This window comes from Anoplopoma fimbria, chromosome 14 (assembly GCF_027596085.1).
Source record: "Anoplopoma fimbria isolate UVic2021 breed Golden Eagle Sablefish chromosome 14, Afim_UVic_2022, whole genome shotgun sequence".
NCBI lineage: Eukaryota > Metazoa > Chordata > Actinopteri > Perciformes > Anoplopomatidae > Anoplopoma > Anoplopoma fimbria.
The window spans coordinates 1,940,876-1,965,615 of NC_072462.1; the positions used below are offsets into that span (position 1 = coordinate 1,940,876).

At 37.4% G+C, this 24,740-nt stretch overlaps 2 protein-coding genes across 2 annotated transcripts in view; both read right to left on the minus strand.

The window, feature by feature from the left end:
- Positions 1-10,529, minus strand: part of LOC129102251 (metal transporter CNNM4) — a 19,022-nt gene extending 8,493 nt beyond the window's left edge. The window contains 4 exon segments of the mRNA XM_054612307.1: positions 2,352-2,521; positions 3,212-3,346; positions 4,344-4,487; positions 9,095-10,529. Of these exon segments, the coding sequence (XP_054468282.1) occupies positions 2,352-2,521; positions 3,212-3,346; positions 4,344-4,487; positions 9,095-10,529 (1,884 nt within the window).
- A 2,005-nt stretch (positions 10,530-12,534) lies between these two features.
- sec14l7 (SEC14-like lipid binding 7) lies at positions 12,535-24,040 on the minus strand. The gene is made up of 12 exons (XM_054612324.1): positions 23,937-24,040; positions 22,723-22,798; positions 20,162-20,205; positions 19,985-20,047; positions 19,586-19,774; positions 18,579-18,674; positions 18,425-18,485; positions 18,251-18,334; positions 17,500-17,606; positions 17,277-17,416; positions 16,151-16,320; positions 12,535-14,600 (listed from the first exon to the last, which is right to left on the minus strand). Exons 1-12 carry the CDS (start codon positions 23,988-23,990, stop codon positions 14,470-14,472), a joined length of 1,215 nt encoding a protein of 404 aa, XP_054468299.1. The 5' UTR covers positions 23,991-24,040; the 3' UTR covers positions 12,535-14,469.
- Between the last annotated feature and the right edge of the window lie 700 nt (positions 24,041-24,740).

Genomic DNA, 24,740 nt, shown 5'->3' on the forward strand with positions numbered 1-24,740 from the left:
GTTGTTTGAAAGGTTTTATATAAATAAAACTTGATTGATTTGTTGCTGTTTTTAAAAACAGTGAGACCAGTTAGATCTCTCAGATCCTCTGGTTTTTATTTTAGCTGTTCAAGAACAAAATCAGAAAGTAAAAAACCTTCTACTCAGTCTTGCTTTTAATTAGTGTTTAATAATTTTATGTTTTTTTATCATTATTGTTTATTATTATGTCTCATTTTAAACAGTGTCTTATGTGTTTTGATGTATGTTTCTTATTTTATTTTGCTCCAATTTTACTTTATTATCATTTTAATGTTTTACCGTGATCGATTTTATTGATTGTTAAACTTTATTTTATTATTTTCTGAATATTCTTCATCTTCTCTTCTTGTGTTCATCTTGTCAATCATTGTAAAAGCATTTTCAAAGGTGCTAAATAAATAAATAAATAAAACATGATTGATTGACATGTTGACGGTGAATGTCAGCCTCGCTTCCTGCTGCAGAGGAGGAGGAGTTTTCTCCTCTTCTTCCTCCTCTTCTCCTCCTCCCCCTCCTCTTATGTAAGAGGATCTATTAGTGAAGGTCGTTCAGACAGAGAAGCCCCTCCGACACTAAACAACAGCTCTTCACATGTTATTTATATTAAAATGAATGTTTGTTAGCAGAATAAATGAGCTAAACATTTCATTTATTCCTTAAAATACCTTTTTATGCACTTATTGCCAATTTATTGGAAACGATATCTATAAAAGAGAATTAGAAAAATGTGCCAAAAGTAACTTAATATACAATTAGTTGATTAACCTGCAGTTATTTTGATATTTAATTAACTATTTAAGTAATTTTTTTAAAGGGAAACTGCCAAATATCAAGCTTCTCTAATACAAATAATTCTTGTTTTTCTTTGTCTTAGGTGATAATAAACTAAAGAATTGGATTCATTTGGATTGTTAGTTGGACAAACAAATATCACTTTGGGTTTAAGGAGATTTTAGCTGTCACTTTCCATTATTTACTGACAAAACAATCAAACAAACTGGTAGAAGAATCAATAATTAAATGAACTACTAGTTGAATAGAATCAAAATCTCTTACATGAGTTAGAAAAAAATATATTTATACAATGAATTTTGTTGTTTATTTATACAATGAGCGTCAGATTTATAATTTAATATCAGTATTGTAACAACTCTTTTAAAGGTGTGATTTTGTACTTTGAATAAAACTGTGACAAAGAAAAAAAAAAGCATAACGTTTTTTGTTTCTTTCAGTTAATTGTCTTAAGTCAGCGGGTCTTAAAGGGTTAATGAGTTCAGCGGCTCTTTGTGTGTTAAGACCTGCGGACCGACGCACCAACACTTTAAACTGTTGAACTGTGTTCTCTAATCTCACGAGTCTGAGAAACGTTCTACTGCCTGAACTTTAATCAATAGATCTACTGATAATCAATTATTTATATTTACTCAGTCTATAAAATGTTTTATTTCTCTGCACTCTTCAAAATGAAGACTGTTAAAAAAAATTGTGTCTATGTGGCTTAAAATCCTTTCTTATATTGTATATAATCTTTCTGTATCGTGTTTTGTGTATTATGATTTTATATTCTCTTACAGTTGTGTTTTCTATGTTTAAATACACAATAAATATATTATAAATAATTTAAGGATGTGACATTGTGGTGTCAGTCGTGCTTTTTGCTCTTTTTGATTTAATCAAACAGAAGTGGATAATGTGAAATATTGCATAAATAAAAGTAATATATAAGTGTATTAAGTAATTTAAAAGATTAAAAAAATGTGCTTTTATTCAAACATAAGAGGGAAATTTAATTCCAGACTATTAAGTGGAATGTTTTGAAAAAATGATAAAAATACACAAACAGGTTTTTTATTTGTGATGTATCAGAAAGTATTTATTATTAAACCTATTCAAAGTACTTATACCTAGTTTGAGTAATAAATCTCAGAGGTTAACAATGTACTTTTAATTCCAATACATTTATTTATAACTTTAGTTACCTTACAGAATCTGACTATGAACACAAAATATTATCAACAAATTAAATATTATATATTATCACATATTACACAGCAGAATATAAAGTATATTAAATGAGCTCATTATATATTATATATCATATATATATTGGTACTTTAAGTATATTTTGATGCTGATACTTCTGTACTTCTTTTACTAAAGTATGATTTTGAATGCAGGAGAGAGTATTTCTACACTGAAGTATTAGTGAAGTAGGATAGCCACTGTGTGTGTGTGTGTGTGTGTGTGTGTGTGTGTGTGTGTGTGTGTGTGTGTGTGTGTGTGTGTGTGTGTGTGTGTGTGTGTGTGTGTGTGTGTGTGTGTGTGTGTACCTGCAGTATGAGGATGAAGTAGTCCACAGGTTTTCCTCTCTGGTACAGGAAGTGCTGCGGCGAGCGTTTGTCGCTCTCGTTGAACTTGAGCTCCTGGACGACGTCGGGATGTCTGAGGACCCGAAGAAGAACCTTCTCTGTGATCTGGAACGGGCTGAACAGGCCGACCTCTGGGGGAGGAAGGGGGAGACCGAGGGGGAGATCATAAGAAAACAAAGACATCAATGAAGGAGATCAGACTTGTGGAAAGAAAACATTTATTTTACTACTTTTGTCTATTTGTGTCTGTAGATTTCTCCTAAATTCACCAAACGTTACCTTTAGATAATGCCTCATTTCCATATTTAAACATAACATTTCAGAAAACTTGTTATACCTGTAAATAATTGTCTAAATGTTAGTAATCAACTTTCTTTCAATAAAAATAAATATATACATTTTATAAAATAAATATATATTTTTATTTAAATCATAATAATAATTCAAAAATATTCATATACATTTTATGAAAGCGTATATATACATTTTATTTAAAATAAATTATAAAAAAAATATATATTTTTGTTATAATTTGTAATAATTTCTTTTTACATATATATACATATATATTGAGTAATTCTGATTTATAAAAATATATATTTTAATGTTTTGATTGAAGCCGTGCAATTTCTAGTTAGGTTATTATTCTAATCTTTATACATATATTTATTTGCTTTTCTGTATTTTTATTCCTACTGGAATAGACTTACTATAATTCATTTATATTTTGTATTATTGCCTGGATAGTTGTGTTGCTTGTATTGTTTACAAACTAAACAGAACATATTTGTGTATTCAACATTAAGATATAATATAACCACCTGTCGCCAGGAAACGATGCGCCGCCAGCATGAGCTGAGGAGAGATCTTCACTTTGCTGTCGCCCTCCTGCTTGAAGGCCGAGAAGTCGGGTTTGTTCTTATTGGGGTCGACCTTCTTCCTGTTACTGTTGTCAGCTGACGGGAGACGAACAGGAAGACGGAAAGTTTAGTTTGTTTATAGAAAACTAAACCTAAAGAGCAGTGAAATGCAGAATATGTACAGAATAAAATATTAAATAAATAGAATGTAGGTATGAATACACTACATATGTACAGTATCAACATAGTAGAAGTATACAAAATATATATAGTACATTTAATAGTATATAGTATAGTATACTATAGTATATATAATATATAGAGTGTAATTACAAGCAAGTAGAGAAAGAGTAGAGTAGACATATATATATATATACATATACAAACATATAGGTATACATACAAACATATATATACACATATATGTATGTATGTGTGTATATATGAATATAAACATATATAAACACATAAATACATATGTATATAATATTGTGTACATGACTTCCCATGTTGTAACTACTAAATCATGAATATATATACAGTATATACACATATATACATACTTATATAGATAAATACAGATATACATACATATATACACAAATAAATTAATATATGTATATATACACATATATGTTAAATAAAATAGAAAATTGGATTGAATATTATATTGATATGAGACTAGATATATATTTAATTATTGTAATATGGCATGAGTTTAGTCTTTTCCTGGTTTTAAAGGCTCTGTTACAGTAAAGAGATGTACTTTTCCTTTTATGCATTATATCCACATTATTTATGATTATCAAAAATGTCATTGTATGAATATATATTTTGTATATAAATACATTTTGTGCTGCTGGCTGCAGCTTCACTTTTTGGCCAACACACACATTTTTTTCTCCTTTAAATCAAACTGCAGAAACACAGATAAAACAAAACTCTAGCGTTTCTTTTTGCATGATGTCAGGAGTGTTTACCGTCAAGTGTGTGTGTGTGTGTGTGTGTGTGTGTGTGTGTGTGTGTGTGTGTGTGTGTGTGTGTGTGTGTGTGTGTGTGTGTGTGTGTGTGACGTCTGAATCTGCTGACTCACTGTAAAGGTCAGACTCATCCAGGATCTCTGACTTGATGATCTCCTCGATGACGTCCTCTAAAGTGACCAATCCCTGAACCTCGTAGAACGGATCCCCCTCCCCCTCGTTGTTCACCTTCTGGACGATGGCCAGGTGGGATTTACCTGCCGAGTCAGAGAGAGAGAGAGAGAGAGAGAGAGAGAGAAGAAAGAGAGAGAGAGGTTACAGAGTTTTACATTCACAGGCTGAGCTGTGGGTAAAGTAGAGCATCAGCTGCCTTCAGACACATTGAGTTAAATAAAGCAACGTCTTGTTTCTTTTATATTTCAGAGTCTGCTGTTCGATCTGTCGGTGGTTTGATCCCACAAGGACAGATTGAAGCCTTAATTTAGCCTCGACTGGAATTAGAGCTTTGCAGAGAAACGAGCAGGAGGAAGTGCCAAAGCAGAGATAAAGAGGAGCAGAGAGGAGGAGGAGGAGGAGGAGGAGACACAGCAGATTAATCCTCTCCTCATTAAAAAAACACGAATCAGCATGCACGTGAACTGACAGTGAACGAAACCTGTGTTTAAATTGACAGAAGAGCTAGTAACGTTAGCAGCACCGCTAACGGCTAACAAACAGAGGTTCCTTACTGTTACATTATGATGCTGAGGAGGAGGGACCTGTCAATCAGTGTGTAGCCCCGCCCTAAAGCATCCCCTGCTTTATGGTCTGTTTGACTCTAAATGGAGCATCATTTACTAAATGAACATCATGCTGTATTGAAGAAGACTTGAAACTAGAGATTGAGACCATAAACTCATGTTTACAATGTTTACTGAGGGAATAAATCAAGAGAGAAGTAGAGTCATTTTCTCATAGACTTCTATACAACCAGAGGAGTCGCCCCCTGGTGGACAGGAGAGAGAATGCAGCTTTAAGACACTTCGGAGATCGGCTTCACTCTATAGAACCAAAAACAAACCAGCTCATATCCTACAGCAGACAGACGCTTGACTCCATATCTGTCTGTCTGTCCACAGATGATCTCACATACTACTGGACCCATCACTCTCTGCTTATTTATGAAAGTTCACTGAAGGACCTTTAAAAACATTTGATTGACTCCTCAGTCCTCTTAACAATCAACAACTGCTTCAGTAGCAAAAAAAACCACTTCCAACAATCATATAAAAACAAGCTTTTCTTTTTGGGGTCTTTGTCGTGGCTCAAAAACTGAATTGTCTCATTTTGAACGGGAGCTTCTGCAGATATGTTATGACCCACTAAAGTTCAGCATGTTACAGGAAAAAAAATACAAGTTTTTATAGCAAAGAAAGTCACCAAGTCGTCAAGAAAGTGTTGGTTTTTGATAGGATTTCTATCGATACTATGTACTCTTATTGGTTCTTTTGGATTATTTTGTGAGTAAAAAAGCCAATTAATTAAGAAAAGAATCAACATTATATATCAAATAGTCTTTCTTTAGCAGCAATAGAAGAAGTTTCCAAAATCTTTAAAATACATTCCCAGCTAATCAAACAAAGCCTTAGCATGTCCAAGCCGTGTGCGTCACCTTTTAGTGTCCCCTGGAAACAAGCAGCGTTTCTGGGTTTGGTTGCATTTTCTCACTTTGCATATTTGTCTAAATGCTGAACATGATGTTTGTCTCTTTGCATGTGTTTACTTATGTCGCAGAGTGTGGAGCTCTCGGGCAGCCAAACAACCAATCAGAGCGAAGCAGCTCTGAGTCATCCTTCATGCTAAAACAACCGCCATCCAACATCATCATCATCATCATCATCATCATCATCATCATCATCATCATCATCATCCCCTCTAAACTCTCTCACAGGAAGGTCAGAGGTCACAGCCAGCTGCCCTGCTGCAGGTTCACATCAGTGACTTTGCTTCAGGGCACTTCAGCAGGACAAACATCCGCCAGCACGACAGGTTAAAGGAAATGAATCTGCAACAATTTTTATAATCGCTTAATTATCATTTTTCAAACCATTATTATCCAACTTTGAAAATGTGAAGATTTGATGGTTTTCTTTGTAATAAATGATATTAAACTGAATGTTTTTTGGTTTAAGACTGTTGGTCGGACAAAAACATGACATTTTTAGAAGCAATGTTGGTGTTTCCGACATTTTTAGATGAAACAATTAGTAGGAATACTAACCAGAAAATAATAAGTAGACTTATCCATAATAAAAGAGCCTAAATGTTACAGACTTCTTGACTTTTTAAAGAGAGTTTCTGGTATTTTGATGATTTATATCCCGTCACCTCTCGTCTATATTCCTTAGAACTCAAAACAAGCAGAAAGACTTACATGACTACACGTTTACTAACGCTGCAGTCTTCATTAGCATAACGTGGAAATAGACGTCAAATAAAACTGGTATTTAATAAAACTGTACATGTTTTCACCTCATGCTTACTTCAGATCAGACGTAGACGTGAATCTGAGGGTGATGTGATAATAAAATGTTCCTTTCGCCTGTTTGGTTCACCAGGATCAATAGTATTTTGCAGTGACCTCTAAAACTTTTACATGATCAATAACTCTGTCTACTGTTGGATTTATGCACGATATGACTAAATAATTGATGACCTCTCTGATGTCTGAAACAACAATGATAGTTTGCCTTATTTTTGATGAATTAATGATAATAAAGTGCTATAAATAGACACTAATAGACGTGCATTCTTCAGTGTTTTCCCATTAAAATACAAACATCTTTATGAATCTGATAAAAACGAGTCGTTGTGTTTGCTGATATCTTAAAATAGCTTCATCATCATCATCATCATCATGACAAAGCTTTAAATCCCCTGCAGGAGCTTCATTGTTACGACGCCGGCTTTGTTTTTTTCTGAGGTGTGGATATCCGCGCTGAGATTTCCTGCACTAATCCGGTGCACCTGAACGTGCACACTTTCATCCCACAGCAGAGGATTCCACTGATTAGCTGCTGCTCTCTGACTGATGAAATCCTGCTGTCGGGTTAAATGATCAAACTCTGATGCAGCCAATCAATAAAACACCACAACGCTGTGATGCAACGGCCTGATATGAACGCCATAAATATGTCTGGAGGCCAAATGAGATCCAGATGTGTTTCCTGTGAAGTTAAGTTTGCTGAAATAATTGGTCAAAAAATGATCATGACCCCAAAGAAATGTCAATTATTCCTTTAATGTTGAGGTTTTGTGGATGGGCCTGGTGTCAAAATCTAGTTTTAATAAATAAAAAAATGTACCTTTGACCTTTTACTCTGCAGAACACAATGTGATCAAAAAGCTCTGTTTTATCTTTTCACTACTTTTAAAATGATGATTTTGTGCTAACATGTTGCTGGTTCTTAAATTACTTAGTTTAGGAAAACAAGGTGAGAGCTCACAGATTAATCCCAGAGAAGGAAGAAGGACAAAGAACTTTTACCTAAACTTTATTATTATTATTATTATTATTATTATTATTATTATTATTATATTTTGGTTTAATGATATAAGTCTGCAAAGTCCTTAAAAATATTGTGGTGTCAAAAGTACAATATTTATCTCTGAGATGTATAAGTACAGATGTATAAGTACAGAATACTCAAGTACATAAATAAATATTGATAAAGTTGTGCTTAGTAAAAATACATTGATGCAGACTTTCTTTCTTTCTATTGAATTTAATGATGCAGTATTTACCTGCTAGATGTAGTAGAGTAAAAAGTACAATATTTAAGTATAAAGTTTCATAAAATAGAAATACTCGAGTAAAGTACAAGTCTCTAAAGACACAATAAATATTGATATGTGAAGTAAAAATACACGATGGATTCATACTTTTTAAACCTTTAGAACTCGTGTATCATCAGAACCACATCTGGAGCTAAATGTGCTTGTCTTTGTTGAACTGTGCTTGTCACAGTGTTGTTGTTGTTGTTGTTGGTGGTGCTGAGTGTTAACGTGTAGGCTGTGATGTTCCAGTCATCAATAGAGCCGATCCATACACTCTGATTCTGATCATTTGTGTCCACTGCCATCAGACTGTACAACAACAACAGCGGAGACCACAGTCTGTCATCACCCCCCCATGTGGATATACTGTACATTCTCTTATTTTATTTGTATTCTTATTTTTTATTTTATTCTATTTTTATTTTCTTGTATAATATGTTGTATTTATTATCTGTTTCTGTGTAGTTGAGCTGCTGCAACACCCGAATTTCCCGAATATTTTGATGATTTATATCCCGTCACCTCTCGTCTATATTCCTTAGAACTCAAAACAAGCAGAAAAACTTAATAATATAATAATAATATAATAATAATAATAATAATAATAAATAATAATAATAATAATAATAATAATAATAATAATAATATAATAATATAATAATAATAATATAATAATAATACTACTAATAATAATAATAATAATAATAATACTACTACTAATAATAATAATAATAATAATAATAATAATAATAATAATAATAATAATAATACAATACTAATAATATAATAATATAATAATAATAACAACAATAATAATAATAATAACAATAATATTATAATAATAATAATAATAATAATAATAATATAATAATAATAATAAGGTGTTGGAGTGGCTGCTGGGTTTAAGTAAACAAACAGCTGGTTTCTCTCCACAGGTTCCTTTAAAGAAAACAGCTGTTATAAGATCAAACACACACACACACACACCACACACACACACACACACACACACACACACACACACACACACACACACACACACACACACCTTTCTTGAACTCCTCCAGCATGGCGTCCAGCTTGGTGTCGTGGAACACAAAGTGCACCGGGTGGTTGTAGAACTTGGTGATGGTCTTCAGGGTGGTGCAGTCGTCCGGGTCCACGAAGGCCAGGTCCTTCACGTACAGGATGTCCACGATGTTGGACCTCTCGTCGTCGTACACAGGGATCCTGGTGTACCCAGACTCCATGATCTCAGACATGGTGTTGAAGTCCAGCACGGCGTCCATCTGGATCATGAAGCAGTTCCCCACCGGGGTCATGACATCCTCCACGGTCTTGGTGCGCAGCTCCAACGCTCCTTGGATCATATTCATCTCCTCCTTCACCAGGTCATTGTAGGGCTCCGTGACCTTCAGCATCTCCACCAGCTTCTCCCTGTTATACACAGTGCCTATCTCCTGGCCCAGCAGCACGTCCAGCAGCTTGCTGACTGGGAAGGACACTGGGAAGGTGAGGAACATGAAGAACTTGGTCACCATGATGGTGTTGGCACCCACTGCCAGGCCGTGACGCGAGCACAGCGCCTGTGGCACAATCTCTCCAAAGATGACAATGCCCACTGTGGAGGCCACTACTGCACCCAACCCGGACCCGATCAGGTCATCCAGGAGGATGGTGAGGGTGGTGTTGACCAGGACGTTCCCCAGAAGCAAGGAGCACAGCAGGTAGTTCCCCTTGCTGCGGATGGGTTCTATCTTCCGTGCGTCGTTGCGCTCCTTGTCGGTGCCGCAGCTCTGCACGATGCGCAGCTCCATGGGGTCCAACGCCATCAAGCCCAGGTTGAGCCCGCTGAACATGCCGGACAGAACCAGCAGGCAGCAGATGAGGATGAGCTGCAGCCACATGGGCAGCAGGGACTTCTTCTCCTCCAGAACCAGCAGCCGGCCGTCGCTGCCGCCCAGCAGAGCCCAGGTCCCGGCGCGGCGGACGCACAGCGCGTACTCCTTCTGCGGCTCGCTCTTCCGCAGCGGCTTCACGCGCAAGGTGAGCACACCTGAGGAACCGCGACCGCTCACGTTCATGAAGCTCCCCACGGTGATGTCCTTGGTGAAGTCTGCACAGTCCTCCTCGTCTTCATCCTCCTCCTCTTCCTCTGAGAGCTCCGTGAAGCGGATCTGCGTCCAGGTACCGGAGTGCATCTGCAGCCCGTAGAACCGGAGCTGCACGGTGCTCTCCTCGGTCACCTGGATGACGCCGTCGTCGTTGGTGCCGGACGGCTTGTCGCTCCTCTCCAGCCGCATGCCGAGCACCTGGCTGCCGCTTCCTCCTCCTCCTCCTCCTCCTCCTCCTCCTCCTCCTCCTCCTCCTCCTCCCCCTCCTCCGGCCGCCGCCGTCTCCGTGCGTCCTCCCATCGCGGTCCAGAGGAAGATCACGACGGCGAGGACGCACCCGTGCTGCCCGCTGCTCCGCTCTGTCGCCATGTTTGTTTCACTGCTCTGTCGACCCGGTGGATGACGTCATTTACTCATGTCCGAGCAGCTCCGCCCCCCCACCGGTCACACACACACACACACACACACACACACACACACACACACACACACACACACACACACACACACACACACGTTATCACCGCCTACCGGACAGCGACAGGTAGAGCTAATACACTCCCTCCTCCTCCTCCTCCTCCTCCTCCTCCTCCTCTCTCTCCATCACACACATGCTTTTTTCTGCAGCAGGTAAACATCCCCAAATTATGCATGCACCCCCCCCCACCCTGCACCCTGCACCCTGCACCCCCCCCCCCCCCCCCCACCCTGCACCCTGCACCCTGCACCCCCACCCTGCACCCTGCACCCTGCACCCTGCACCCCCACCCCTGCACCCCCCACCCTTATGTCTCCCGGGGCAATGCGGCACAGAGGATGGAGATGCTGCTGCTGCTGCTGTCCAGCGGTCTCTCCTCCTCCGAATGTATCCGGAGCCAGCTGCTGTTATGTAAAGGCGCATGGCATCTGTGCACCTCCTCCCTCATCACCTCCTCCTCCATCACCTCCTCCCTCCTCCATCACCTCCTCCACCTCCTCCATCACCTCCTCCCTCCCTCCTCCCTCCTCCATCACCTCCTCCCCCCATCACCTGCTCCTCCCCCATCACCTCCTCCCCCCTCCCTCCTCCACCTCCCTCCTCCATCACCTCCTCCCTACCCCATCACCTCCTCCCCCATCACCTCCTCCCCATCACCTCCTCCCCATCCTCCATCACCTCCTCCTCCTCCATCACCTCCTCCTCCTCCATCACCTCCTCCCCCATCACCCTCATCACTCCTCCTCCATCACCTCTCCTCCTCCATCACCTCCTCCCTCCTCCATCACCTCCTCCCCCTCCATCACCTCCTCCCTCCATCACCTCCTCCTCCTCCATCACCTCCTCCCCCATCACCTCCTCCCCATCCCCATCACCTCCCCTCCTCCATCACCTCCTCCCCATCCTCCATCACCTCCCTCCTCCCTCCATCACCTCCTCCTCCTCCATCACCTCCTCCCTCCTCCATCACCTCCTCCCCATCCCCCCTCCCCATCACCTCTCCTCCTCCTCCTCCCCCATCACCTCCTCCCTCCATCCATCACCTCCTCCCCATCCCTCCTCCCTCCTCCCCTCCCTCCTCCTCCATCACCACCTCCTCCTCCTCCATCACCTCCTCCCCACCTCCTCCTCCATCACCTCCCCTCCTCCTCCCCTCCTCCTGCACTCCAGCACTGAGCCCGGTCTGCTCTGCAGCTGGGACTTCATCTGTCTGTACAATCATAACAATTATGTATTAATGATCGTAATAATAATATAATGATAATAAAAATAACTGAATGCAGGCGACTTTTACCTAAAATGGGGTTGATGTGCCAATAATAATATAAATAAATAATAGTCATAATAATAATAAGTACTGCTATTATGGGGGTAATAATAACTAATGAAGATAATAATAAACAGAATTAACAATGCAATAATAAAAATACTAAAGACTAAGAGAAAGAGAGTAATAGTAATAATAAAAATAACAGCAATACTAATAATCAGATAATAACACAAAAATGCAAATGTAAACATAGATAAAAAATAGTAATAATGAAAATGACAAAAATATTATTATTATTATTATAATATTAATAATATTATTATATTATAAATATTTCAGTTTTAATTAAATTAGGATTTCCCAGCTGGGACTTAATCTGTCTGTACAATAATAACATATATTATTATTATTATTGTTAATAGAAATGTATAATAATAACAATGATAGAAACATGTTATATGATAGTATTATTTGTGTAATAATAACAATAATTATTATCATAATACACGGCATTAAACTCTTATGTCTCTTCTTATTTTCATATTTCTTAGCCATCTTTATTATTAGGTCCTAATATTTAGTGACCAGCAGTTATTTAATACAACATACAACATTTTCTTCTTTCATTTCCTCCTGGTGGTCAAAAGCAGTTAAAATGATTCTGAAGTGAAATGCTGCTAAGAATTTTAATTATTTATTATTTATTTATTTGGGTTGTTGGGTAATTATTTAAATATTAAACATCCACTTTTTACCCTCCCACTAATTAGTGAATATTTATTATGCATACATAATATTTCATCGTAGTTCAACATTTTGGAAGAATATCATTAAAATAATAATAAATGATTATATATATATAATTCAAATTGAATAAAGATCATAGTTTTCAGGCAGGAATTAAATGTGAATTATTAAGGTTGTAGTAAAACATGATTTGGAAAAGAATAATAAATACCAAAAGTTTCTGTTGAAATTCTGGTTTTATTACAAGAAATACAGAAAATAAATGTAACTGAAGATTCTTCATGAATTAAAAAAATTAAAAAAATTAAAAAATTAAAAAAAATTTGTTCAGGTCATTTTGTTAATCCGTCTTCGTCATGACTTCATGTTGTTTTTCAAGAGTGTATTCAGATTTAGAAAACAAACATCCTTCATTTCAAAACATTATATAACAATCTAATAATAGAGTCAAACATTATGAGCAGAATACATGTTAATGATGACGCTCTGACAAAAAGATCTACTCGATGAACGTAACTTTGCTCCTTTTTGTATCTTCGGTTTCAACGTCAAAAAACTTCAGTCGAGTAAAAAAGACGACAAACTCCAAAGACTTAAATTAAAAACACTATAAAGCTTCAGCTAAATGATCAACGTTCCATAAATGACGAATTCATGCAGTTAAAGTTTGAAATGATGGTGAACAAAGTTCTAAAGTTAATATTTATGATCGTCGTTGTTGTTCTGAATTGTCAGTAAATCTTTATTGCTGTTTTTATAATTAGTTTCTCAAAACTAAGTTCACTTTTTCAAACAGCAGTCAATGTTTGTCTTATAACCATCACCAAACCTCTGTGCATTTATAGTACATTTTACATGTTTATGTGATATTTTAAAAACTGATATTCAGTTATGTTTAAAACACAAAACTGCTGTAAATTAAACAGCAGGGTGCAACGTTCTGTTGCATTTACACCTAAAAAAAACATGAACCTTTGTAAAAGAATTACTGTAGTTTGATCTTTAAGGTAATTTTGTTTTGAGTGAGAATGCTTTGTAGAATATTATAGACTTGTTCTGGTACGAGAGTTGATCCTGAGATGTGTGTGAAGGTTTTGAAAAAAGGGAACTCGGGACAGAAATGTGTGAAACTGATTGTAAATAAACAGTTAACTCAAAACTGTTTGGTTTTACTGAAGGAATCAATAACAGCACAATATAAACTAAAGTACTCTTTGATGGAAACGGAAGGCGATACATTTTCTCTGCGACAGCGGGAACAACAACCTGGAAACACTAGGAGGGAGAAGTTGCCACATTAAAGAGCAACTTAACACCTGCAGAGAATCGTGTTGCTGCTGTTTAACGTCTCGCCTTACTGCGGTGATGTCACGGTGTACTCCCGCACCTTGGAGTCCACCATGACATCACTCAGTGGGTTTTATGATGGTGTCCTTAACTGGGGTCGAGGAGCCTAGAAACCGGATTTCCTACAGCTGATTTCGCCTGCTTCTAATTTGCATTTTAAAGCGCCTATAAAAGATATTGTTGCAATAACAATCTATGGGAAATGTGAGGGAAATATGTGTCTTTTTAGCTGCTAAATGCTGCTTAAAACAACACTCTTTAATTAAGTTATTACCAGCTAATTAAGACGCACAAACTGATACATACACAATACTCAGAGTGGGAGAAATGAGGGGTGTCCACAATCCATTTTTTTGCCCCGGGACCCCAAAGAGGGTTGATGCAGCCCTGTTGTAAAAGTATTGATTTTGCGTCAATGGCTGTTGACACTCAGTGAACTCTGCCCCGTGTTGATGGTCTGCTCTGGGTCACTGCAGCCTCTGGTCTCCTCGGCTGCGTGGACTCTGCGTCTGTCCGTCCGACGGAGGAAGAACCTCCACTTTGTAGCTCACCCTCTTGGACTGCAGGATGCTGTAGCTGTTGTCAAAACACAGCACGTCTGCAGAAAAAAGAAAGGACACAAGAGTGTGAGGAACCTTTATCTGGTCCTGGTTCAGTCTCAGTGTAGTCCTGATCCTCTATAGACCTCCATCAGTAAACGAGACCATCAGAGAGAAGATGTTCTGTTTCTATAAAGTTATTCTTAAAGCTCGTCATCGGAGCCACCGGGTCGGATTCTGGAGAAACCAGATGAAATCATGAAGGTTCACCAGAAACTCCTTCAGACCAGAGTCCAGAGGGACCTCCAGCAGAGAGGAGGAGAGAAGGAGAGAGAGGAGAGAAGGAGAGAGAGGAGAGAGAGGAGGGAGCAGAGAGAAAAGGTTTATGAAGGAGACAGGAGATGAGGACAGAATAGAGGAAGAGAGGAGAGGAGTGGAGGAGAGAGGAGATGAAGAGAGGAGGGAGGAGAGGAGGAAGGAGGAGATGAGGAGAGAGGAGGAATTAGGAGAGAGGGGAGGAAAGAGGAGAGAGTGGAGGAAAGAGGAGAGGAGGAGCAAAGGAGAGAGTAGAGGAGATGAGTGGAGGAGAGAGGAGAGGAGAGAATGATGGAGGATGAGAGAGAAGGAGAAAAAGAGAAAAGAAAGAGGAGAGAGGAGAGGAGAGGAGAGGAGGAGAAAGGTTGGGAGGAAAGAGGAGATGAGGAGAGAGGAGAGGAGGAGGGAGGAGAAAAGAGAGGAGGTGAGGAGGAGAGAGGAGAAGAGGAGGGAAGGAAGGCACAGGAGAACCAGAACCAGGACTGAGCGGGTCAGACTGTCAGACTGTGCTGCAGTAAAGGGAGTCTGGTGCTCAGAAACAGACACTTCAGCTTTTGTGTGTTAATTGATTTTTCTATCTTCTGACAGAGACAGCCGTATGCTAAGCTAAGCTAATATTAGAGTGGTAGCAAGATGGCGAACAAGCACATTTCCGAAAATGAAAAATGAAAAATAAAATAAAATTCTCCTTTTGTTACTATTCATATATTATATCATATTTAAATTGATTTATTTTGAAATACTTTTATTTCCTTTGTTCAACTTATTACTGCCCTGTAACTGTATTTCTATTCTATATCTAAAAATATGTTTTATCTTTCTTAATAAATTTGATTCTTATTTTTCATTGCTTATTATTTTTAAATGATTTTCATTGCTATGTAAATCACTTTAAGTCTCATCAGTGTTTAAATTGTGTTTTCCGTGTAGCATGTAGGCTGATCAATTAGCAGAAATGGAAAATACTATTAATGAGTTATGTTTTCTTAATTGTATAATCACCTGAAAATAAGAATTGTTGTGTTTTTGTTGGCCCAGAATGAGGCGTTTGTATCCCGATATGAAGGACATTTGCATTTTTACACACGGGAGAAGTTTCAGTCGGTTGCGATCTGCAAACTCACCACTAGATGGCGCCATATCTCACACACTGGCCCTTTAAATAAAGCTGCTGTTTAATTGAACAACCTCTGTAGTAGTCACTAACTAATAAAGATGGATTCACAGGAAATTACGCATCATTTAATCCTGTTCCTATAAGGTTTCCGGTGTCCTTCAGTGTGTTTGGACTCACAGACGCCGGGTTCGGAGCAGGTGAGGCAGCTGTCTTCAGGCACCAGGTGAGCGTTGTAGCGTTCGCTGGGCAGAACCTGCAGCATCTCGGACACATTCTGACCGCCGCCGTCTTTAGTCCGTCTGTAGACGCCGAACCCGATGTCTGCTCCGTCGCTGGCGAACTGACACCTGGGAGGAAACGGAAAACGTATTTAGGTTCATTATCAAAATGTATATGTTAAATCTCTTTTTCAGGAGCTACTTCTGCAAAGCATCAAATTAAAAAGACACAATTTGTAGCTGTGTTTATTCACAGTCAGTACTGTACTTTGTTTTATTCTATTTATTACCTGTTTAATATGTAATTATTATGTATGCGCAAATATATAATATCTGTATCTATATGTGTATCTAAATACATAAAATCAGTTTGTTTACAAAGTTTTACTCACAGGTGAAAACACTGAAAGAGAGGAAATTATTACAGAATTTGGGAATTAAAAGATGATTTTATTCTCGATATATTTTAATCTGACGACTCGTAGGCCAAAGAAAATTAAATAAATTAAGGATTTCATATTTCTACATCAGTGTGAAGAAGGGTTGGAAACAGCATTTAGACCTTCATGTTTGGAAATAAACTTTATTTGAAAACTTTACTGAATAAATAAAATATGAAAAACCAAAATAAAACAATTCAATACTTCTTTTTGGAGTCTTTTTGGCCTTTTTACTAATGGTTTGGGTTCCCACTACTGCTAATAATAATAACTTTGCAATAACAATACAATTAATGATATTAATAATAAAAGTAAAAAGTACAATAATATAATATAAAAGTACATGTACAATATATGTTTTTCCTGCCATTTTATACTTCTACTTCACTACATCTACATCGTAAACATTGTACTTTTTACTGCACTACATTTATTTTCACAGCTTTAAATACTACTGCAGATTTGTATTATTAAAATAAAACAGAAATCAACAAAGAACTGAAGATGTGTCATAAGTTGAAAATGAATTTTGTCAGCAGTTCTCATACAATAAGACGGTTTCATGTCGTACCGATCTGATAAAACAATAGAAAGTATGTTTTTTTTAGCTGTTAAAGGTTAAAATAGATAAATACTCTTTAGTACCTCAGAATGCTGCCGGCGGTTTTAACTTCAGACTCCAGCTGGAAGACGGATCCTCGTCCGACGGTCACACTGCTGTCGTACTGAACCTTCACTGAGGCCTGGACGTAGTACGACCGGGGAACCGTACCGCCGTACTTTATCTGAAACGGGAACATCCACCGGTTCAGTCTGGATCATATTTAATAAAAAACTCAATGTTCCACCTCCTCCTTTTATCTCTCACCATGGTTCTACAGCGAGGGTCTCCATCAGGGTCCGTCAGGGTTCCTCCGTAAACAACAGGAAGCTGATCAGGGTCGATGTATTGACGCAGCACCTCCTGCCAGTTACCTAAAAACACAGGAACGTATTAGTATCTACTATCAATCTCTTTATTATGGGACCAGATGTAATGATGTTAATGTATCATTAATCGTTAAGCATTTTAAGGATTATAGTGACATACTTTTACTGATGAATATTTTACTGTAAAAGAGTACTTTACTGTGTGGTATTTATACTCTTACTGTAACAAAGTAGTTTTACGATGTGGTATTAGTACTTTTACTTGTATCAGGGTATATTTACAGTCTGGTATTAGTATTTTTGCTATAACAGTTTAAGAGTATACTAACAGTGTGGTATTAGTACTTTTACTGTAATAGAGTATTTTACCTGTGTAGTATAAGTACTTTTGCTGTAACAAAGTACCTTTAATCATGATAATAATAATAATAATACATTTTATCTACAAATCTTTAAAAGGCACTAAAAGGCACTTTACATGGTGTGGTATTAGGACTTTAACTTGTAACAGAGAATACTTACAGTGTGGTATTAGTACTTTTACTGTTTTGTATTAGTACTTTTACTGTGACAGAGTATTTTTATAGAATGCAATATTAGCATGCTGGAATATTAAATTAAGATTATGTAATGATAAATGTGCAGCCTTACAGAGCGGCTTTAGTCTTATTATACAATCAGTATCTTACTTCCTAAGACGATGATCTTTCGCCGCGTCTCCTCACACAGGAAGTGTTTGATGAGGTTGTAGGCCATCGGAAACATTTTGGGAGCTGAAGGAAAGACAGAAACGACAGATCAAAAACACAAACCTGAACAAAAAGAGATTTATAGACAAACAGTCAGAAGATCTGCTGAAGCACCTTTGATCAAAAAAACTCTTTTCAGCCCCTCTGGATAGTTCTCTTCAAACATGGTGAGGATCTAAACGAGCACAGGAAGTGATGATTAAATATTATTTCATTTATTTTAATGTGATTTAACGTGGTGATCGTGATGTGAGTTTAGATGACAAACCTCTCCATAAGTCTCTATGGCAGGTTTCCAGATGTGTTTCAGTCCGAGGCCTTCACAGTCGTAGATCAGAGAGATGGCCTCGATGTTCTGATCCAGCTGAGACAGAGAGGGAGGAGGTTAGGAGGGAGGAGAGGAGAGGAGAGGGGAGGAGAGGAAACGAGAGGAAAGGATATGAGAGGGAGGAGAGTAACGTGAGGAGAGGAGATGAGATGAGAGGAGAGGAGAGATGGCCTCAATGTTATGCCCTAATTGAGATAAAAAGGGAGGAAGTTAGAAGGGATGAGAAGAAATTAGAGGAAACGAGAGGAGAGAAAATGAGAGGAGGGTAGAGGATAGGATACAAAAGGAGAGGAGAGGAAATGAGAGGGGAGGAGAGGAGACAAGAGGAAAGGAGAGAGGGGAAACAAGAAGAGAGGAGAGGAAACGAGAGAAGAGAGGAGAGGAGGGAACAAGAGAAGAGAGGAGAAAATAAGAGAGGAGAGGAGACAAGAGAAGAGAGGAAAATATATTATAGAGAAAAAAGGAGATAGAAGGGGAGGAGAGGATGAAGGAGCAGACAAATGAAGAAGAAGGGATAAAAGATGAGGAGAGGAAACAGGAAGGGAGAATAGACAAGAAGAGAGGAGGAAATATCAGAAGAGAAGAGGAGACAAGGAGGACAGAAGAAGAGGAGACAAGATGAGGAGAGGAAACAGGATAGGAAAGGCAAGGAGAGAGGACAAGAAATAAGAATAGAGACGAGAGGAGACAAAAGAAGAAAGGAGATTAAAAGAGAGGATGAAATGACAGGAAAATAAGTTTAAGAGTTAAAATGACAGAAGAGGTAACAAGGAGAGGAGAGGAGGAGACAAGTTGACACAAAAGCAGAAAAATAAGAGAGGAGAGGAAACCGAAGAGATGGAGCTAGATGAGACAGAAGAAGACCTGAAAGGAGAAGAGAAGAGGAAAGGAAAGAGGAGAGGAAACAAGTAGACATAAAAACAGAGTTGAGAAGGAAACCTCCTCACTTTCTCAGACTGCCTCCTACACTCCCTCTGCAGCATCTCTGTGTGTCTGATCTTCGTCTTCATGAAGTCCTGTTTGGTCGCCGATAGCAACAGACCTTTAGGGTCCAGAGGACCGATGACATCATACCAGATAGGACTCCCCTCCATGTCGTACCCACACATCCCTCCAGACACGAACTCCTCGATCACCTGAGGAGGAGTTCTATCATCATTCATACCAGTGGAGGAACGGAAGAAGTACTCTACTCATTTGAGGTAATCGTACTTGTGTATTTCTATTTTTTACTACATCTCAGAGGTAAATATCGTACTTTTTACTTCACTACATCTAGAATATGATGCATTGGTGTAGATTAAACTAGACAACAGGATATAAAGGAGTTACATAAGAAGTTTTACCTCCGGAGGTTTCCAGTCAGATATGATGGAGTCTACGTTCATCTTCCTCCTGAACTCCAGATGCTGCAGAGACGCACAGAGACAGAATAGAGATGAAAGTCTAGAAACATGAACATCCTCCTGCCGTTCAATGGAAACAACCCGACTGATCGACACGTGTTTGTAGGAGGATCTCACCTTTCTGATCATGGCTTCAGCTTTCTGCACATTGAAGCTACGAGCTGCAAAAAGACAGAAAAAAGAAATCCTGATTATAAATGTAAATAAATAAAGCTGCATTTACTCAAGTAATGTACTTAAAGACAAATTTGATGTACTCTGCAAGTATAGATTACTGGATTAGATACTAGAGTACTAGACTGTACTTGACTTCTACGCATCTACAGTTCCAAAGAAAGCGTTGTACTTTCTGCTCAGATACCATCAATGATCAGCAGTAAAGTAGAAAAAAATGAATAGATGAAAGTAATTGAAACGTCCAATTTCTGTCATTTCAGTGGTTTTTGTATTAACACAAACTTGGTTTAAACCTAAAGCTTCAACAAATATATGAAGAAATCTGCATAACAATATTGATTTACATATAACAAATAGTACAAGTATTAAAACTGCACTGTTGAAATTCTCTGTTACAAGTAAAAGTACTGCATTTACTTAAAGTGTGTGTAGCAATTCGGGGATCTTTTAGCAGAAATTAAATATGAAACTAAGAATCGTGTTTTCGTTAAAATGAGCCCTTCATATCAACATAGGGAGTGAGCATAACGGCGTTACCACGTTTTAAACTTGACACTGTCCCTTTAAGTAAAAGTACAACAGTATTAGCATCAAATGATATCCTTTTTCAAGTACCAGAAGTAAAAGTACTCATTATGCAGGATAGATTTCAGAATAATACATAAATATTAGTTGATTATAGTTAATGATGCAATAATGTGTTCATAATTGTAATTACTTTATCTACAGTTTGATAGCTTGATCTATATAATACATCATAATTTATTGGTTGATTATATTTTGTATTAAATTATATTAATATTATATTTTGGATTATTTTTAATAGTCTGTATCTGCAAAGTAACTAGTAAAAAGTACAATATTTACCTCTGAGATCTAGAGGAGTAGAAGTATGAAGTTGCAAGTGCAGCTACCTCAAAATTGTACTTTCACTACTTTAAGTTAGTTTAAATAAACACATTAGTGTTCATGAAGGGTACTTGAGTTAATTTGACAGCGGTGACAAAAGATTTATGTATTTGTCCGACATGTGAAACATAAAATACGAAGCACTACTTTTCCTTTTCTGATTTATAAATGTTGCACCAGTTTCAGTCTTAAAACTTCTGATAATCAAACAACAAAAAAACATTTAAATTCTCTTTTTTTAAAGTCAAGTTATGAAAACGGTCAGCGGCAGATCCAAATATTGATCTTCAGTCCCAGAGTCCCCCGATCGATCAGAGCCTCCATGAACTCTGAACCACTAACAAACACGATGTCCTGCACTGACGTCCAGCTAAACAGTCGATTGACAAGATAACGAGAAATGACAAGAATTCCTCTTTTTGGAGACGGAGCAGCTGATTTCATTTGTACTTATCAGACGATATGAACCTCTACTTTTTGTTTTATAGAAGCCGGGTTTAGATTTTAAAGGAACAGGGTGAAAAGTACATTCTGTTAAAATCTTTCTAATTTTCTGAGCTCCAGTTTTGTGCAGAGTAAAAACAAACATTTACTGTAGGATAAGACTATTGAGCTGAGGTAGTTCAAACCCTCCTGTTTCACGGCCGCAGGGTCACAGGAATGTTATAGGAAATAAATGACTGATTGACCAGGAGAAACGTGGACATTTCTCCGCTTTCAAGGAATTGTTTGACATTTTGGGAAAAAGGCTGTTTTGGTTTCTCTGCAATAAATACAGCCTGGAAACAGGAAACCGCTAGCTTGCTGTCTTGAATCAATATAATGAACATCTTTCTTACATTTGGGCAGAGCCAGGCTAGCAGTTTACCCCCGTTTCCAGTTATTATGCTACGCTAACTAGCTTCGTATTTAGCTTACAGACATGAGAGTGGTATCGATCAAAACTTTTAACTCTTGGCAAGAAACTGATTAAGTTAATATTTTTTATTCTAAGATAAAATTTCTTCTTTCAGACTGGTTGAAAGAAAACATTCAAAATACACATTTAAGTGTTTACTTTACAACTTTGTCTATTTGTGTCGCCAGATAAATCTGAGGGGTCAAGAGATGAATAATGAAAGAGAAGAAGAAGAAGAAAAACTAAGTTCTGATACATAAATATATATTAATTATTTCCATTTTTCTCTCTAAATCCAAGCTGCCAGATAAATGTAGTTGAGTAGAAGTATAAAGTAGCATAAAATGGATATACTCCAGTAAAGTACAAGTACCTGAAACTTATTCTAAAGTGCAGTACTTTCCACCACTGGTGACTTTCATGTCATTTTAATAATTATTTTAAATAATGTCGCCCCTTAAAAGAGGGTAAACTGAGTTGATTGTTGTATAAATAACTGGAATGTCTCATGTTGAATTTAATGTGAACACATATTTAATCTGGTGTTTTTCTTTATTCTATAATTATTTGGCTAATATATTTTTTTATATTATTTGTATTATAGAGGTCACCTTGTACTCGGGTTGTTTTGCCAGCATCGTACCCTCACAGAGAGAAAAACGCTGAATACTAAGTGCAGGTTTCAGTTCCTCACCTCTGAGCCAGCGGAGGAGGTAGTGGTCATGCTGAGCAGGCAGGTCGGGGAGGACGTCCTGGATCTTCCCCCGAAACTGGAGGAGGAGACCCAAATGGAGCAAAAAACATCAAACACACAAAAAGCTGTTTTATTATTTAAGGAACAGTTTGGCATATTTACTTTATTGCAGAGAGTTAGCTGAGAGGATTGATGCCACTAGTATGTTTGTATGGTAAATATGAAGCTATGGCTGGTTAGCTTAGCTTAGCATAAAGACTGGAAACAGGGGGAAACAGCTAGCATAGCTCCGTCTAAATCCAGCTACCAGCACCTCTAAAGCTCACTGAACACCATGTTATATCTTGTTTATTTAATCTGCTAAAAAGCTGATGTGTAAAGACGACAAATTAAAGAAACAGTTTGGCACATATTCCCCCTTTAAAACTGAAAATTATTGTTTTACACTTAAGATTAAAAAAGAAGATATAACATGTTAATTTATGAGCTTCAGAGTTACAGAGCTAGGCTAGCTGTTTCCCCCATTCCCAGTCTTTATGCTAAGCTAAGCGGCTGCTTTATATTCAATATCAAATATAAAAGTATTTGTTACATAAAATTACCCCGTTCAAAGTGTAATATTATTACTATATAATCTATATAATTGGATTTATTTGCAATAAAAAAATAATAATTGTTAATCGAGTTTGAAGTAGTTTTAAAATCATCCCATTTTTCAGATTAAAACGTTAATTAATTAAAATGGTGTAAAAAAATATATATATATATGTATTATTACTTTTTAAACTTCTGTTGCTCTTTCGGGGGGAAATATTTAATCATTTTATCATCTTTGGGTCTTGAACATGACAAGATTAAGTAAAATCTTAATCTGAAAGTGCCCTTAACTATATCTGTTAAATAAATCTAATCGTAAATGTACAATATCTCATCCTGAAATGTAGTAAAGTACAAGTAGAATAAAATGGAAATACTCTTGTAAAGTACAAGTACCTCAAAGTGTGTTTAAGTGCAGCTCAGAGGTAAGACTGTCTCTTTAAAATCAGATTATTGTCACTATAAACACACGTTACCATAGAATCCATGTGAAACCACAACAGAAGAACCCGTAGAGACAACAGACACTAAACACTCTGAGGTCACCAATCATTCAATCATTATCACAGAGGATCAATGCATTTAGTGAAATCAATATTGATTTAAATCATCTTTACCTCGGTTAATATTTCAGCCTGTTTGGGGCTCAAGTCTCCGACTCGTCCACTCATCTCTTCTGTCGCTCTGAAACCAGCTGTGAATGAAGTGAGCTGGAAGGAAAGCTGCAGGTAGACCAGTAAACACACCCCACCACACACACACACACACACACACACACACACACACACACACACACACACACACACACACACACACACACACACACACACACACACACACACACACACACACACACACACACACACACACACACACACACACACACACACCTTAATTTGAGCTCTTTATTGCGACACACACACTGTTGTATGGAAGCCCAATTCTGTCAGTTAAAGAAAAAAAAGATATAAAGATGAAAAAGTGTGAAAAAGAAAATCTTGTCAGTCTTTATAATAATACACTTTTTTAATTAATAAGTAAGTATTTTTTTAAAATAATATTTTTCATATTTTCATCACATTGTCAGAAATCGGTTTCCCTACTGTTATACTGTGAGCTTACCAGAAAAGAACATTCGTGGAAGAAATAAAAAATAGTAATTTAATTAAATTACAGTTCTAGTTAAAGTTAAGTAAGTAAAAGTATAATTTTACCATTTTAAAAAGCTTTTTATTAATGCTAGCACACTGATCTGACTACTTGTATGGTTTTCATCTGTTATTATTGTTGCATATTTTATTTTTTTATTATTTTGTATTGTCTGATGTTATTTGTACTGAAATTAAATTGTTATAAAAAGCATTTTTATTTAGTTCTTTATTATTATCAAAATATAGAAAAAGTAACCAAAGTAAAAGTAC